At 39.0% G+C, this 16,042-nt stretch overlaps 3 protein-coding genes across 4 annotated transcripts; 2 read left to right on the forward strand and 1 right to left on the reverse strand.

Annotated features, from left to right (window-relative positions):
* Window positions 1-167: 167 nt before the first annotated feature.
* Window positions 168-5,245, forward strand: adat3 (adenosine deaminase tRNA specific 3). Its single transcript, XM_079664160.1, has 2 exons — window positions 168-264; window positions 3,700-5,245. The coding sequence occupies exons 1-2, from the start codon at window positions 253-255 to the stop codon at window positions 4,735-4,737; spliced, it is 1,050 nt and encodes a 349-aa protein (XP_079520286.1). The 5' UTR covers window positions 168-252; the 3' UTR covers window positions 4,738-5,245.
* A 462-nt stretch (window positions 5,246-5,707) lies between these two features.
* ormdl1 (ORMDL sphingolipid biosynthesis regulator 1) lies at window positions 5,708-11,757 on the reverse strand. Of its 2 annotated transcripts, none has more exons than XM_079664164.1 (4): window positions 11,645-11,757; window positions 10,113-10,292; window positions 7,660-7,811; window positions 5,708-6,635 (listed from the first exon to the last, which is right to left on the reverse strand). In XM_079664164.1, exons 2-4 carry the CDS (start codon window positions 10,284-10,286, stop codon window positions 6,500-6,502), a joined length of 462 nt encoding a protein of 153 aa, XP_079520290.1. In that variant the 5' UTR covers window positions 10,287-10,292; window positions 11,645-11,757; the 3' UTR covers window positions 5,708-6,499. The 2 variants fall into 2 exon arrangements, with proteins under 2 accessions (XP_079520290.1, XP_079520289.1); XM_079664163.1 differs by having other exon boundaries at window positions 11,558-11,701.
* Window positions 11,758-11,922: 165 nt separating this feature from the next.
* LOC307029653 (PMS1 protein homolog 1-like) lies at window positions 11,923-14,562 on the forward strand (the record flags this gene model as incomplete). The annotated part of the gene is given in 5 exon segments (XM_079665734.1): window positions 11,923-12,050; window positions 13,082-13,225; window positions 13,409-13,499; window positions 13,502-13,590; window positions 14,440-14,562. Coding segments are annotated over 5 exon segments (501 nt in total). The 5' UTR covers window positions 11,923-11,996.
* Between the last annotated feature and the right edge of the window lie 1,480 nt (window positions 14,563-16,042).

The raw sequence follows: 16,042 nt of genomic DNA on the forward strand, positions 1-16,042 counted from the left end.
GAGTTTGTGACCTCTGATAAAGTACAGACGCTAATCCAAACATTTGCAATATACCTAAAATATATAATTATTACGGTAACTTAAATTATAAATACACATAGCTAATAACTGGAATAATCGTATAGAAAATCAAGGATAGGTCCAAAAAATGTATGACTTTCTTGGGGGACATTTTAGTCGGCTGCACAAATGCGTGCGCATGGATTCTGACTGACTGCTTCCTGACTTCCTGACTGCTTCCTCAACGTTTTGATGTCAGAAGAGGTAGTTTATTTACTGTAATTAAAACTGTGGAATGTGCGGGTAGCTGGTGTGTGCTGTGTGTAACAAACATTGCGCGTGTTTAAAAATTGAAATCAGCCTTTTCCATGTAGCAGTTGGCTGTGCTGCGTTCACGGTTACTAGAAATGCCGTGCTCAGTGTTTACAGTGGTGGAATGTAACAAAGTACATTTACCCAAGAGCTGTTCTTAAGTCAGACATGTACACTTGTACTTTAGATACTGAGTATTTTTTACATAATGCTACTTTTACTCCACTACAATTTGAAGGCAAATTCTGTAATTTTTACTCCACTACATTTATTTTACAAATGTAGTTACTAACAACTTTGCAGATTTAGATTATTAATACAAAATATAAATGAAAAAAGAAAAGCCTCACCAGTTGTCGCCTATATAAAGTAATTCAAATAAACCCCACCTTTCCCAAGTGCAACATTTAAGTGATGAACACATACATTAATTAATAAAAATATATGGTTCTAAAATGGTCCATTCTGCAAAATTGGTACTCTATTTTGATGCTAATTCTTTTTCACTTATACTTAAGCAAAATGTTGAATACAGGACTTTTACTTGAGTATTTGTACTCATTAGTATTGCTACTTTTAATTAAGTAAATAGTCTAAGTACTTCTTCCTTCTCTGGTTGTTTCAAGGCAACATATTAACATTCTAATTTGTATATCTGAAATAACTCATAACATTTTTAAATGTCTCTTGGATTTCACGAGATCAGACAAGTGCGATTTAGGGGTTAATAAATAGGGGGGGGGAAACAAAAACCCTGATTAAGCAACTTTTTGGTAAACTTGAATTAATAGACTTAATTTGGGTTTGAGTAAAATCATTTTTTTTAAACTAAGATATACAACAATTCAATGTGTCCTTACTTTAATTTGTACGTGAACAAACCAGTAATTTTTCACGTGTCCTTCAATTTGTAATGTGTCATACAATCGGTTTGATTCTGTCTCTACTGTATTTATTGTGCTGTAGACATAAACGTATTTAAAGTGTTTGGGGGAGCTGAATGTTGCTAATGCTATCAAAATACACTTTAATTCCTCGGATTACGTCCTAATATTACTGCTGCGATTAATGAAGGAAATCCTGTTGAAAGCATTTAGGTGAAATTTAAGTTTCTTTTCAGATCGTGAATAATAATGACTTTTGTAAAGTCGTTTTTTTTTAAACAAGGCTGTTGTACACTTTCTGCCATGACCAGGGAGCTTTAGCTAGCAATAGCCCTCTTTTAACAAGCATTTCATGTTGACTTTTCTAAAGGAGTCATGGAACACCCAGCTTGTATTTTGGAGGAGTTGAAGCAGTATGTCGTAAATGAGGCCCCACCAACAGTGTATTACATCCCAGATTTCATATCGGAAGAGGAGGAGTCCTACCTTCAACAGAGAGTGTTTAACTCTCCCAAAACTAAATGGACGCAGCTGTCAGGCAGACGGCTTCAGAACTGGGGAGGGTTACCACACCCCAAAGGCATGCTGGCAGAAAAGATTCCTGACTGGCTCCAAACCTACTGTGAGAAAATCTCCTCTCTTGGTGCATTCAGTGGGAAAACGGCCAATCATGTGTTGGTTAACGAGTACAAACAAGGGGAAGGGATTATGCCTCATGAGGACGGCCCTCTGTACCACCCTACTGTCACCACCATCAGCCTGGGCTCTCACACCCTGCTCGACTTCTACACGCCCGTCAGCAGCCGGGAGGATGATGCACCGCAGACGGAGGAGAGCCGCTTCCTCTTCTCCCTGCTGGTGAAGCCGCGCAGTCTTCTGATCCTGCAGGAGGACATGTACCAGCTTCTCCTTCACGGCATCCGGCCCCAGGGACAGGACACGCTGACGGACAAGGTGCTGAACCTGTCCGCTGCCGGGGCCCAGCCAGGAGAGAGACTGACCCGAGGCACCAGAGTGTCACTGACCATACGACACGTGCCCAAAGTTATGAAGGCAAAGTTTTTACTGGGGAGGAAATGAAGAAAGACCTAATATTTGCTATGGTACAATATATGTTGTGTTTGCCACTGACACCATCTAGTTTATTCTCAGCCAGGATGCTTATCAGTTCTATTTTATATAAGTTGTCTGTATTGTATCACTTCAGCTTTGTTAAATGTATCAAGTAATTTCACTGCTTCAGTAATTTTAATCTCGACATTATCAAAGGCAACAATACAATATAGTTGCAACTATAAATTGTTTAAACACGCTCTGGAGGGAACACAGGGATTTTGGCCTTTGCAGACCATTTACATGCACTAAAACCTATATAACACACAACAGGAAATGGAAAACCCCAAGAAGCATAACGGGGCCCCTTTGAGGGTGTATGGCATCTTTGTTGCAAATATCTATTGAAGAAGAGACATTTTTATTTTGTTTGGTATTTGCATTAGCTGAATGTCTGTAATAATTATTCAGGTCTTCTAACTGGAATTATTTTGTATTGATTTGTCAACTCTTGTTTGAGCATAAAATGGATAGACAATTGGTATTGGTTGTGCTGCTTTGTGTATAAATGTTTACTTTAAAATGTATTTTAACAGCTACAAATAAGAGTGTAACCGCGATATACAAGCATGCTCAATAAGGGGTGGATTTACGCTATATCATAAGTATTGGCAGATGAGTAAATGTAGTACAGCAATGTTTGAGGTAACTCCAAAATCTGACACGACTACAGAGCATTGACAATTTCAATCATTCTTTAAAGAATAATGGCCGATTCAGGTGTTGGACAAAAAAATAGAGTATTGTTTGAGCTCTTCTAGAAATCCACTTTATTTCAACTACACCTTCAAATGCAATGTACCTTTTGTTTAATTTTACTTTAGAAATGTATATAAAAACAATAAAACAAGAAAGTATAGGATTCATTACAAATTCATTGTAATCCTTGAAATTATACAAAAAAATCTTCCTTAACTGTTGGGCCAGCAAGTTTTTTGTTAAACGATTAATGTTATAGTCCGTTTTTTTTTCATGCGAAAGTGCTGTTTTATGCTCCTTTTTTAAATATGGAGATTATCTACTTTTCTCTGATCTTTATTTCAAAATAATATTGAAGTGAATATCTTGGTTTTGGCCAAACCATAAATAAGACCTCACAATTTTGAGATATTTGGATCGACGGTTTTCAAAACGATTTTACATTTTATGGAAAAAACCATTAATCTAGAAAACAATTAGCAGGTAATCTATAATCAGTATTGGAAAAGCCTGTAGACTGATCTCTGTTATGGAAATCTCATAATGCAAATGTCTTTTGGGCTCAAGCTGTCATTTTGTATAGACCAGGCTTAGTTTCTGACCCCACACAATTGAAAGGCTTTGTCATCATGTGCTGTCCTGAAAATTCACTGACTTTTTTTTCACTCTGGTGCAAAATCATATTTCACAGGGGAGCGCCAAAACAATGGAGCCCCAGAGGAAGCGCTGGAAAGGCTCCGAGTGTGGCTCTGACTCCTGGACAGTTTACCCTGTGCTGTCGGATGAGCAGTCACAAGACCTGGAGCTGGTGGAGGCGTTTGCTGCACCCGTGCTCAACAAGAAGGAGACATCTCGACTTCTCCGCGAGCTGAGCAGCCTGTACCCGATGAGCGGCCTTCAGCACATCAAGAGGGTGCGGACGGTGAAGGGCAGCCCCCACCCTCTGGAGGTCCTCCTGTGTCTTGTCAGGGATGCACCACACATGGAGGTTCTGAGCATCGACTCTCTGCTCCCCTCAGGAGTGAAACATGACGCCTTAGGTGAGCCTTTTCGGGTTAAGATCCCTGCACGTCCCCCGTTGACCCGCCCCCAGTTTGAGCAGGCGGGCAAACACTGGCCCACCTCCTTCCATGAGGACAAACAGGTGACGGTGGCCCTGAGGGGGGAGCTGTTCACTGCACCTCAGAAGGCCAGTATGCACACGCACATGATGTCTGCTCTGACTGCGGCCAAAGCAGGAAGTGAGTTGGGGATGGACGCGGTGGGGGCCGTGGTGGTGGACCCATCAACAGAGAAGGTCATTGCAGTGGGCCATGACTGCAGAGGAGACCACCCCCTCCATCATGCAGTCATGGTCTGCATTGATCTCGTGGCACGTAGCCAGGCCGGCGGGAGTTATTATTTTGACCAATACCCCGCTTGTACATTTACTCCCCCAGCCTCGGACACCTTTCGAAACACTCCCAGCTCTCTGCCATACATCTGCACTGGGTACGACCTCTACGTGACCCGTGAACCTTGTATCATGTGTGCCATGGCACTCGTCCACTCTCGGATAGGGCGGGTCTTCTACGGGACAGCCTCTGCCGATGGGGCCTTAGGGAGAAAATATAAAATCCACACGCAGAAAGATCTGAACCATCACTTTGAGGTTTACAGAGGAGTGCTGGCAGAGCAGTGTGAGGATCTGACATCCAAAGAGGAGGTTTACAGGAAGGTGGATTATTAACGGATCAGTTTAAGTTTGGATCAATTGGAGCTGTCACAGGTCGACTGTAGAATACATTTTACATCAGCATTTCCTTTAAATAAAGTTTTTAATCTTTTGGTTATTGTTGTTAGGGCTGCATAATTGATCAAAATTGAATCGGTATTGCAATATGGACTATAGCAATATTCAAATCAAACATAATATTTCAAAGGCTAAACATGTATTAAAATATGATTTTGAATGAAAAATGATAAATCCCCATATTATTATAATTGGAGTTAGGTCAAAAATATAAAATATTTTTTTGTGCAGCCTTAAGTGTTTTGTTGATGGCATGTTTTAGAAAACCCCAAAAATGTCTGCCTTTCCTCCCTGTGAGTTAAAGGCTTGTTTGAAGGAGCAAGTCAGTGACTCTGAAAGCTGAGAGATTTGCTGTAGTTTGTCTAAGCCTTTGTGCAGACATGCATAGGTCCAGATGATCTGATATGGAGCATTTTTTTTATTAAATCTGATGCAAAATGGTAAATGTCTATCTGTGAGTTTTGTAAAGTTTGATGCATTAGGATTTGAAGAGGCTCTTTTTCTCCCCTTGTTTGCAGTGCGATTGACTCAAGTGTGTGTACATTTGACCTTTTTCTCTGTGGAATCTGACCGAATCCAACATCTTTCCAAGCGTTTCAAAAATAATTCCGACGTTGTATACAAAGCTTTCTCATGTTAATCCTGTGGAATGTATATACATAAAAAAAAAGGCTTTTTTGATAAACCCAGGTCTACCAGTCTTAATTCTCAGGTCAAAAATTAAGCCTTCTACTGACCTTCAAGTTTATTATCAGAACAGCTCGCATCAAATTTGTGAATACTTTATTATTTTTTAAAGAAAACCATTTATAGAATGCACTGATAGTACCAAAAAGTTGTTGTTACATTCCCGATGATATCTTGTTCTTGCATTGCTCAGCCATTAAAGAAGATTCTTTGAAGAAAGTTTGAGGGCTCAAACATTTTAATAAGATTAAAGAACAAGACACATCAAGAGCTAATGGCTATGGCCAAACAAAGCAGAACTAGCTGCCTTGATGATAGTAAAGCAAAGTCATAATCTAAAGAAAAGCAGCTACATCATGTGAGTGGATCACAGAGATACTGTAGACCTCCCTTGGTAAACACTTAGACAACATATCCTCTTATTTCTAAACACAGGACTTCTTCTTTAACATACAGGACATAATATTCACAAATAAATCTGTACAATGAAAACAACCTGCCCTGTTCTGATTGAGCTACAAATGATTCACATACCAAGGAAACTGTGCAAATAAAGAGTATGATTCCATTCTTCACTCAGCATGAATACGTTTGACACCCATTACAAAATGAGAGTGTACGAATAAAACAACGAGCCACCGGCCCCTCACCCTTAGGAAGTAAACATCTTTGAAAAATACATTTGGGGCTTCTCTGTGGCTAGCGACCTACTCCCAGTTTGTGTTGCCATGTGAACTGAGGGCAGAAAAAAGAAACAACCAAAAGCCTCACTGATGCCTGGGCCAGCCCAGGTCTATGCAGGCCAAAAATACATCATTAAATATTCACATAAGTTAGTAATGCATATGGCATCCTGTCCTCTACGAACCTACTCCTGCCTTCCTTTGAAACTTTTCATCTCAATCTGATACATCTAAACGACGACAAACTGTACGACTCGGTAAACACATCGGAGGCACACACTACACATGAAGTCACTTCTGCTGCTATGAGGCATAGTGCTCACGATAACTTAATACTTGTTGATGCCGAAGATTCTCACTCCGTGTAGTTGTGGCAGCTTGGGGATCAGGACGCTCAAAAGCGAGGCGGTGTTTATGACGAAGTGTGTCGTGTCGTACTTTGTGTAGAAACTTGCCAGGAAGTATCTGTGGAGCAAAACAAATGGTTAAAAAAGGAAATCAAATATACCTGCTTAAGTGGTAACTGCAAGACAAACCCACAGTTTTCTGATTGTTTAAAAGCATTAAAATGAACAATGTCATTTTCCTGATGCATGGATCTCTGAACTACAACTACAAAACTATAACAAGACAAGAGTTTGGACATGTCGTGAAGTAGTGTGGGATCATGGGAGTCGTTGACTACAACACCTCTGAAGTTATTGCACAATTATATGCTGAAGTCTGCTCTTTCCCAATACTGATTAAAACTGATAAGAACACTGAATAAATCAGTTTCATGTTAAGAATCAGTGTTTTTCTCAGACAGACTGCATTGCGAGCTAACGTTTGCTCATTGGGTTTGTGACAACTTTAGATCCAGACATTCGGGAGACTTTTAGCAGCTTTTAATTTATCTTTAGAGGTCTCCTCTTCAAAACCAACAGACATGGTGATGAAAACCAGTAAAACACTAAATAAAGCTGTTCCATGATAAAAGTCATTGTTTCTCCGATGCTGTTCGTCACACAGATAGGGCTGAGAGGCTGAGAGCAGAACCCCGGCTAACGTTAGCTCAGCTTGCTTCTCTGATGACTTAACATCCCTATGTCCAATGACTAAGTCCTTAATCCGATTAAACATAGTGTTAAAAGATTGCAGGATCTAAAAAAGTGTATTGTTAAAAATGAATTAACGGAGGACACAACAACGTTACAGGAGACCAAATGAAATACGTTACCTTGATTTAACTTACATATTTCTTTAAATTGTTGGAACCATTTGGGATAAGGTAAGTACAAAATATATTAAAGGTCTAGTTGTTTAAACTATTTGAATGCATACAAAATTGCATATTATACCTTAAATGGTGTTGTCATGGTCAACATTTTTATAGATGCTTTCTTTTTTGTTTGGTAGTCAGTGTGACCCAGGATTTTATAAATATATTAAAATGTTTCCTTTATCTAAATCAGTGTAAAGACACAACCATATTATATGTAATACATACAGGATGATGGGGGAGATGGTGAAGAACTTTCTAGATGAGGTGAACTGCACGCCGTAGTCAAGCTGTTCCCAGTGTGTGAGCAGCCTGGCTTTTCCCTGGTCAGGGGTCTCGAAGGGAGTGCCCTTCACTGCATGCATGAACACATACATCCCCTGTAGAGACAAGAACATGGCTGATAATGTAGGGCTAACAATCTGTTAACATATATCATAGCACAATGTTTACATCTCTACGTCTCCATTTAAACTTGAAAAATATTGTAGAGTAGAAATTATGTTCACAATTACAAAAAATTATGTTTCCAGAGATTTTTTTGTGTAAAGTATTTTACGTTTCTGATCGTAGTGCTTTCTAAATATTCACAAATTAGGATTTCCTGCTTTTTGCCATATTTAAAAGTGTTTGGTTTTTGACTCACAAAACAAGAAATTTAAATACATTCCCTTGGACTTTGAGAAACTGTGAAGGTAATTTTTCCAGTTTGTTTTTTTTATACACCAAATGGTTAAGTAGCAATTGTAATGAAACTTTTGGATCAACGACTCGGAACACAAGGAGAACACTGGAGAGCTGGAATGGATGAACGTTTATTGGAAGTTATGGCTGGAGAATTTAAAAGACATTTGCTGCAGCCACGAACAGCTGATGAAGTTTTCTTCACATTTGATAACCAGTCAAAGCTAGCTCTGTTCCTAGAAGGGAGTTATTGCATACTGCTCTCTGACACTGTGCATCAGCTTGGTCCTGTTATTATCTGATGAAGAGCTTGTTTTATGAATGTTTTGGTCAAGCCAAATCGACTCTCTGGGTCATACCAAGACACAGCTGTGGGGCTCCAATGCCTGCATGAGACAGAGGAGTGAGAGGAGAGGCAATAGCTTAGATGACTAGAACTAAAACGAAAAGGGCCATATAGAGAGTTCTACATCACCGATTGCTGAATGAATGAATTATCAGCAAATTGATCGATGGTGACCAAAATCTCTAGTTGCAGATTCTCAAAACTCAACAAAAACAAATGCACGCCAACTTACTTATCTGACAAACTAGCTTGGATAAAAACAATAACTTGGTTGCTGCAGGAGTGTTGAGAGTGAGCTGCACAAAGACTCCCAACAGAAACATACCAGCTCCTGCCTGAGGCTTGGGCGCCTGAGAATACATTCAAAACACAGGAAAAATCGATTGGATGCCCCTACTGTAGGTAAAAAACGAAAGTAATACAACTAAAATGCTGTCTTAATTGGCCCACTGCAGATGTAGTGTGTGACAAACAATAAGCCTTAGTTGACCTTAGGAGCTACTGTTAATAGCCTCATGTACCGGCTGCTGATACACAATCCCTGTAAACTGCCGGCAGCTTGCACTACTTGAGGATGTCACACACACACACGGACTTTGTTTCTTATTTTTAAGCCAGCCATGTAACAATGAATGGTCATTTTTCTTTCTTGATGTGGAGTGGGGAAATGATCATAATAGGTCACAAGGACAGCCTCCCAAAACATAGAGCATATCTCAACAAGCACACACAAGCACAGGCAGAAGGTAACACACACCAGGCTGTGTGCTGAGCATGCATGCAAGATTCATTCGGCTTGTGAGGCTACAACTGAATTTTATTGTATTCAAAATGTTATTTAAAATATCCCTTAATTATCATGGTAAACGGAATATTACATTAATGCACACTATGCAAACACTGTGTTGTTCATCATAACACTGGCAGTCGTTTTTTATCCTGTTTTATTTCACGGTCCTTGTTTTACAATTTATCTTCCTGAAGTGTGTTTTTGTAGGCACCAAATACACCATGGCAAATTCCTCGTATGTGTTACCTACTTGACAATAAACCTGTTTCTGATTCTTAATATGATTTTGGGAGGACAAAACAAGACTCAGCTCTGACTTTTTTTCCCCATTTTGTTGTTGTTATGTACTATACTTATCAAGAGAATAATCAGTAGATGAATTGATACTGAAAATATCTCTAGTTGCAGTTATATTTATTCTGAGAAAAGCTATTCTGTTTCGCTCATAAATTCAGAGAAAAACGTGTAATCCGAAGCTGAAACCTGATTTTTATATATATTATAATTTCTGTAATTTGGATAGTCTATGACTTTTTTTTATTATCTTTTTCTAATCCATACAAAATACATATATTGCATTCTGTCCATCCTCAGAGAGGGATCCCTGCTATGTAGCTCTCCCTAAGGTTTATTGCGTATCTTCCCTGTTAGTTTTAAGTTCAAGTTTTTTTTTTAGGGTCTAAGGATAGAGGGTGTCATATGCTGTAGACTGTAAAGCCCTCTGAGACATGTGTAATGTGTGATAGTGGGCTATATAAATAACATTTGATGCATTGATAAAGCAATTTCAAAATGACCTGATTAGCTAGTGTAGTATTTTAGCGTGCTAAGCAGCAATGAAAGTGTGAGACTGTGACTTACAAAGTTGTGTATGACATTCGTAAGGGTCCACACCACCGGCACACTAAAGAAAGGAATGCTCAAGAGCACAATGTGAAGTATTCCAACCCCGAGAGCATAGGTCAGCCAGATCCCTCGACTGTTCATGACCCGAGTGTTCGGGTTCACCTCACTGTGTGCCACACCCACATTCATCCTGCTCTGGGAACAGAAAACAGAGATATTCACAAATCAGTGTACTCTTCTGTGCCACATAAGTATTGGTCTTTTCTTCCCCTTCACCTATTGCAAGAAGTTCCCTCATAATAAAAACTAATATTTTGGGAATGTCTGTCAAGCTAACAAATGGGGTGAAAATGTTTTAACCCAAAATAAATGTGTTAATTTGCTGGTCTTTATAAAGTTCTAAAAGGTTTAAAATGTCAGATAAATGTTTGAGGTAATATTCATTAATCAGATTTTGACACAATAAGCACTGTAACTGTTATACAAGCTCCAAATACCACAATCCTGAAACATTTAAGGAGCTCTATAATAAACGTGATAATAGACACTTCCTGCAGGAAAAATAGAAATGTAATATTCACAATTTTCTATATGTCATACCTTTGTCTGAAGATGCAAATTATTTAACCAAAAAGCAATTGTAGCGCTATGCATTCCCTGAAAGTCCAAATGTGATAACAAAAAACACAGACATTGCAATCTGCATGAACTTTACCCTCTGGCACACTTTCAGCAGCAGACTGGAGTACAGATAACGGGTCGACTTAAGTTCAAAGGCAATGATGACTTTCGTCCATATTCCTAATGAGACCTGGTGCATGCAAACATCAAGCTGTCGATGTCATCATGTTACCAGCCGGATTACACTATGTTCTAGTGTGAATAAAAAACATTTAGTCACATTCACCTAGTATTACATGAAGCTATCTGCCTTATTTGGGATACTAGAGCTCATAACAGCCAGCTGAGATTCAAGTCGATACATGAATTAGTAGATATGTATGATCTCATAACATAACCAATGATTAGACAAATTACTTTAAAATAAGTATCGGCAACGACCGAAATTCAGACAAAATAAAAGCCTCATTAGAGGATATATGTTGCATAGAAATAATACTTTGGTACTAAACCACTGTCGCTGATTTAGTCTATTCGCATTTTGTAGCAATAGCTGAACCATTAGCTGAGTGAACAAAGTGATTAAACTTCTTCTTGACTGTGAACTGAATGTTATCTTTGTTTTAATGGCTATCTTGCCCTGTCATGTAGACATGTAAACACGAGACGTCCCCTGCCTTGGACTGCCTTCAGTCGTCTCCAGTACATAGCCCAGACCAAACCACTACTAATCTAAACCAAGTTGTTAAGCCTCATTGCGTAAAGAAGAAGCATTAAGACACGTTATGTGGTTGAAAGTACAACATTGAACACTCACACAGCCAGTGTTGCAAACTTACAGGTAGTAGCGAGCAGTAGAGGTATTTATAGAAACAAGCTGCTATGGAGAGAAATGGTTCATCTTCTTGTTGATGTGTGCAACTCACCAGCGCAGACGGCACGTCGTACACTGACCTGAGCGGAAGTAGTTGCGGTGTTCATGATTCGCGGGGGTAACTTCTCAGGCTGTGTCCCGCCCCCTAACTTTATACACCTATGCCCCAACCAGTTAAACGAACCAAATTGTTATATTAAGGTTTATATTGTATGTGTTGAAAATAAGGGTTAAAGCCTGGTTGATTTTTTAAAGGCAATCTTACAAAAAGCACAAGTCTGTACCCGTAAGCTTTAACTCAGGGTAGAGATGTCCCATTTTACTTAACCCGCCCTCGTGTCACTTCTAGCAAATGAGCGTGTAGTTAAGGGGGCGGGAATCAAGTCATTTCCGCCGTGTAGCTCATGTCTGTTGTTTATGAAAGATTCAACAGGGGTTGCAGTCAGAATAACTCTTCAGTAAGTCTTTATGGAAACTGCATTGCCTTGCTATTTAATATGTTCAATTAAGGTTCTAATTGTGTGAAGTCGCCACGTAAGTTGGCACGAGATAAGGTTGTTATCTTTAAGCTAACGAGTCTACTCAAGTAAGTCGCGAGCCGTTAAATTAGCTTAGGTTAACCTAAGTAAATGTAACCTAATGTTACTTTAAACGCTTTAAACGCAATTCAATTATTTTAATTACATTTCTCTTTATTATTACATTTCTTCCGACCAAATTGTGTCATGGCCGAAAGAAGATAACTTGATTGAACTGACATTGGCACTGACTGCCACTATCAGGTAACGTTATTTCAGGTGACATTCTGCTGTCATGACGTTAATACAACATTAACAGTACTAATTGCAATTGGAAATGGGTAATCTGTAACGCAATACATGTTCACTTCAATACAATACAAGTGACTTGATTGTCTTGTGTCAGTGGCCTGTCATTTCAGAGGTCTTAGTAACTCGAGGCACTCATTTGTTTAAAAAAAAAAAGAATATAATTGATATGATCTTAAACAAATAGCCATTAGATATCAAGACTCTATGTTAGAATATATCAATATCAAGCTTGCTAATTAATACAAATTGACAATGAGGCACATTTAGTTTGTCTCACATAATTCAAGATTAAAAGGCTTTATTGTATTATGCACAACAGCTACAGCAAAGTTATTTGAAGATCTTAAGTCTCAGGCTCCTCAAACAGTGCAACTGTGTGTGTGTGTGTGTGTGTGTGTGTGTGTGTGTGTGTGTGTGTGTGTGTGTGTGTGTGTGTGTGTGTGTGTGTGTGTGTGTGTGTGTGTGTGTGTGTGTGTGTGTGTGTGTGTGTGTGTGTGTGTGTGTGTGTGTGTGTGTGTGTGTGTGTGTGTGTGTGTGTGTGGAAATCCATGTTTGAAGGTTTCTCTCCAACACCCCAATGTCTGGCTGATGTTGTGACCATGGTTGAGACTCAATTGCACGCTGAAGAACCACACTGAAACAGGACTTTTCTTCAACAGGTTCCTAAAATCATGAAGCAGCTGCCTCCAGATACTGTACGGCTGCTGTCCAGCTCACAGGTCATCACCTCTGTGCTGAATGTTGTGAAAGAATTGATGGAAAATTCCCTGGATGCTGGAGCTACAAGCCTTGACATTAAACTGGTACAGTAGAAATTCATTTTGAAAATATGATTGAAGAGTGAATTGGCGTTTTATTGCCTATTTTAAAGATTAATTTGAGAATAGGTTTTTTTTCCTGCAGGTAAACGTGTTCTTTAAGTCTTCAGAACTCACAACACTGATTTTGATTTCCCTTTACATTTTACTATTGATTTCACATTGCAGGAGAACTACGGATTGGACCGGATAGAAATGCGTGATAACGGCCATGGAATCAAAGCTGAAGACACTCCTGTGATGGCTCTGACACATTTTACTTCAAGATCTTTTGCCACGAAGACCTGGAGCGACTGGAGACATACGGCTTCAGAGGAGAGGCACTGGGCTCCATCTGTGCTGTGGCCGAGGTGACAACTATTCACCAACATGCTTGTATTATATTACAATCAGATAAGAATAGGCAAATGGGACCGTGTTATTAGAATCGGAAATTGTTTATTTGTCGCACAGCACATTTACATAGTTACAGCCAAGGGGACAATGCATATAAAAGTCCAAATAAAATGATACTAGCATATTAAAAAAGAGGCAAGCTCATAAAATGAATATAAATCAAATAAGTACAGTACACACCCATGGTAAAAAATATAAACAAAAGGCAGTAAGTATAACGTATAAAAGAAGTAAAGTAGCAGCTATGAGTGACATTAAAGGGGCCTTGTATGCTCATTCTCAGGTTCATATTTGTATTTTGTGTCCCGACAAAATACTGCCTGTCTTTTTACCCTCTGTCTGAAACCAGAGCCCAGTCTCTGATTGGTTAGCTGGCTCTGTGCTACAGGAAAGGGAAAACTCCAAAAAGCCTAATAGAGCCTTTTTAATATATTGTAAGAATGTGTTATTTTACAACAGTTTTGTTACAGCTTGAAGTAATGAAGTAGCAGCCAAGAATAATATATATTGAACATAAGCAAAGATTATTGCACAACAGTGTTGTCATAGTGGTGCGTGCTTGCATGCGTGCGTGCATGTCAGCATGTGTGATACATATTGCTCTAAAATGTGTACAAGTTTTACATATACATACAATAATTGAACACAATTCTCACTTTTGTGTCAATTCTAATATTATAATTGTAAGGTGGTTGTTAAGCATAACAGTTTTGTTAGGAATTAAATATACATCCTGGTTTATTACAGCATATAAAGTGTGATGGTTGGCAGCCTGATGTTTTATTGTACTCTTCTCCTTTCAGGTGGCTGTCATCACAAAGACAGAGGAGGAGGACATCAGCACACAGTACACGCTGAACTTCACAGGACAGATTGTTTCTCAGAAGCCATCTCACTTGGGTCAAGGCAAGACACAAATAAATTAAATCCGTCTTTAGCGAGCAGCCAAAATCAAAGACAGCTTTATACAATAATAGTAGAGTGGGTCACTGAAGTTGGAGTCACTCTGGGTTTGAATCTTTCTGGATCTACTATTCTACGAATCCAATTTCGCTTCAATATGGATTCTTAATTCAGAAATGATTCTGGATGGAGTGCATAGGCCTGGTAATTTCAGTATCTACTCTATTCTATTCTGCTGTGAGGAGTGGCAAATTATCAAATGATAACAGAGTCAAATAAGTATAAGATTCAATTGTTATATCAACTACATTCATTGCAATCAGTCTGTTATTTAAAGAAACCAATGCAGCTTGACACAGCTGTGACTTGCTGTGAATTATACATTTTTGTAAGTTAAAGCATACACTATAGTTGGGCTTTACCTTGCTGTGGGATATTGATTTTCTTTTGGGTGGTTAAATAGGATTTGATGCTGGCTTCTCCTTATATCTACTGTGGGTAAAACACTGACCTCATACTTCCTCACTTTAAAACATCCAAACTATCCATCAAGGGATAACTTAGAATGATTGATGATAGAGGTAATATTATTACAGAAAAACACACACCTTGAACACTAACCAGTTAGTCCAGTGTTTCCCCTAGGTTTACAGCTTTGGGGAGGCAATGTGGTGCTATATATATATATATATATATATATATATATTAATATATATATATATATATATATATATATATATATATATATATATATTAGGGCTGTCAAGTTAACGCGAAAAATGTTTTAACGCCACTAATTATTTTAACGTGTGATTAACGCATGTGTATTTGTCCTTTGCCCGCCCTTAGTGTCAGAGCCCAAAGGCTTGACGTTGTTGTTGTTGTTAGTTGGATGGTGGAAGATTCTAGCGAGAGATATGGATACAAAAAAAGGTGTTTTAAACAGCAAGCCAAGCACCAGCTGATGCCGACAGCCCCGCACCTTCCGCTCGCTTGCGGCATGCCACGCTTGAAAGTTTGCCGTGGAGACGCCTGGACAACAACAGCGATAGCTAAATGGGTGGCTACAGCTTAACATTGTGGAGGACGAGGGGCTGCGTTAGATCATTCGGATCGCATCCAACGTGTCCACTGCACATCACAGCGCATTATTTTGACCCACAGTGGGAACTTCATTCTCATGCTTTGACTGTTATGAAGACAGAGGAGCGGCATTTTGCCGACACCTGTAAACAGGGTTGTCTGTTTGAGCAACTGGCTCAGTACAGAGAAGTACACAGGGTTGGGAGAGAGTGTAAGAGAGAGAGAGAGGTTCCAGGTTGTTGTATTGAGAATATTCAGGAGAATATTTGTTATTGTTCAAATGATAATAAACATTTGCATAAAGCATATTTGTCCACTCATATGTTGATAAGAGTATTAAAAACTTGAAAAATATTCCTCTAAGGTACATTTAGAACAGACAATAAATGTGCGATTAATCGCGATTAACTATGGACATTG

Source organism: Notothenia rossii (genome assembly GCF_949606895.1).
Source record: "Notothenia rossii genome assembly, chromosome: 2".
NCBI lineage: Eukaryota > Metazoa > Chordata > Actinopteri > Perciformes > Nototheniidae > Notothenia > Notothenia rossii.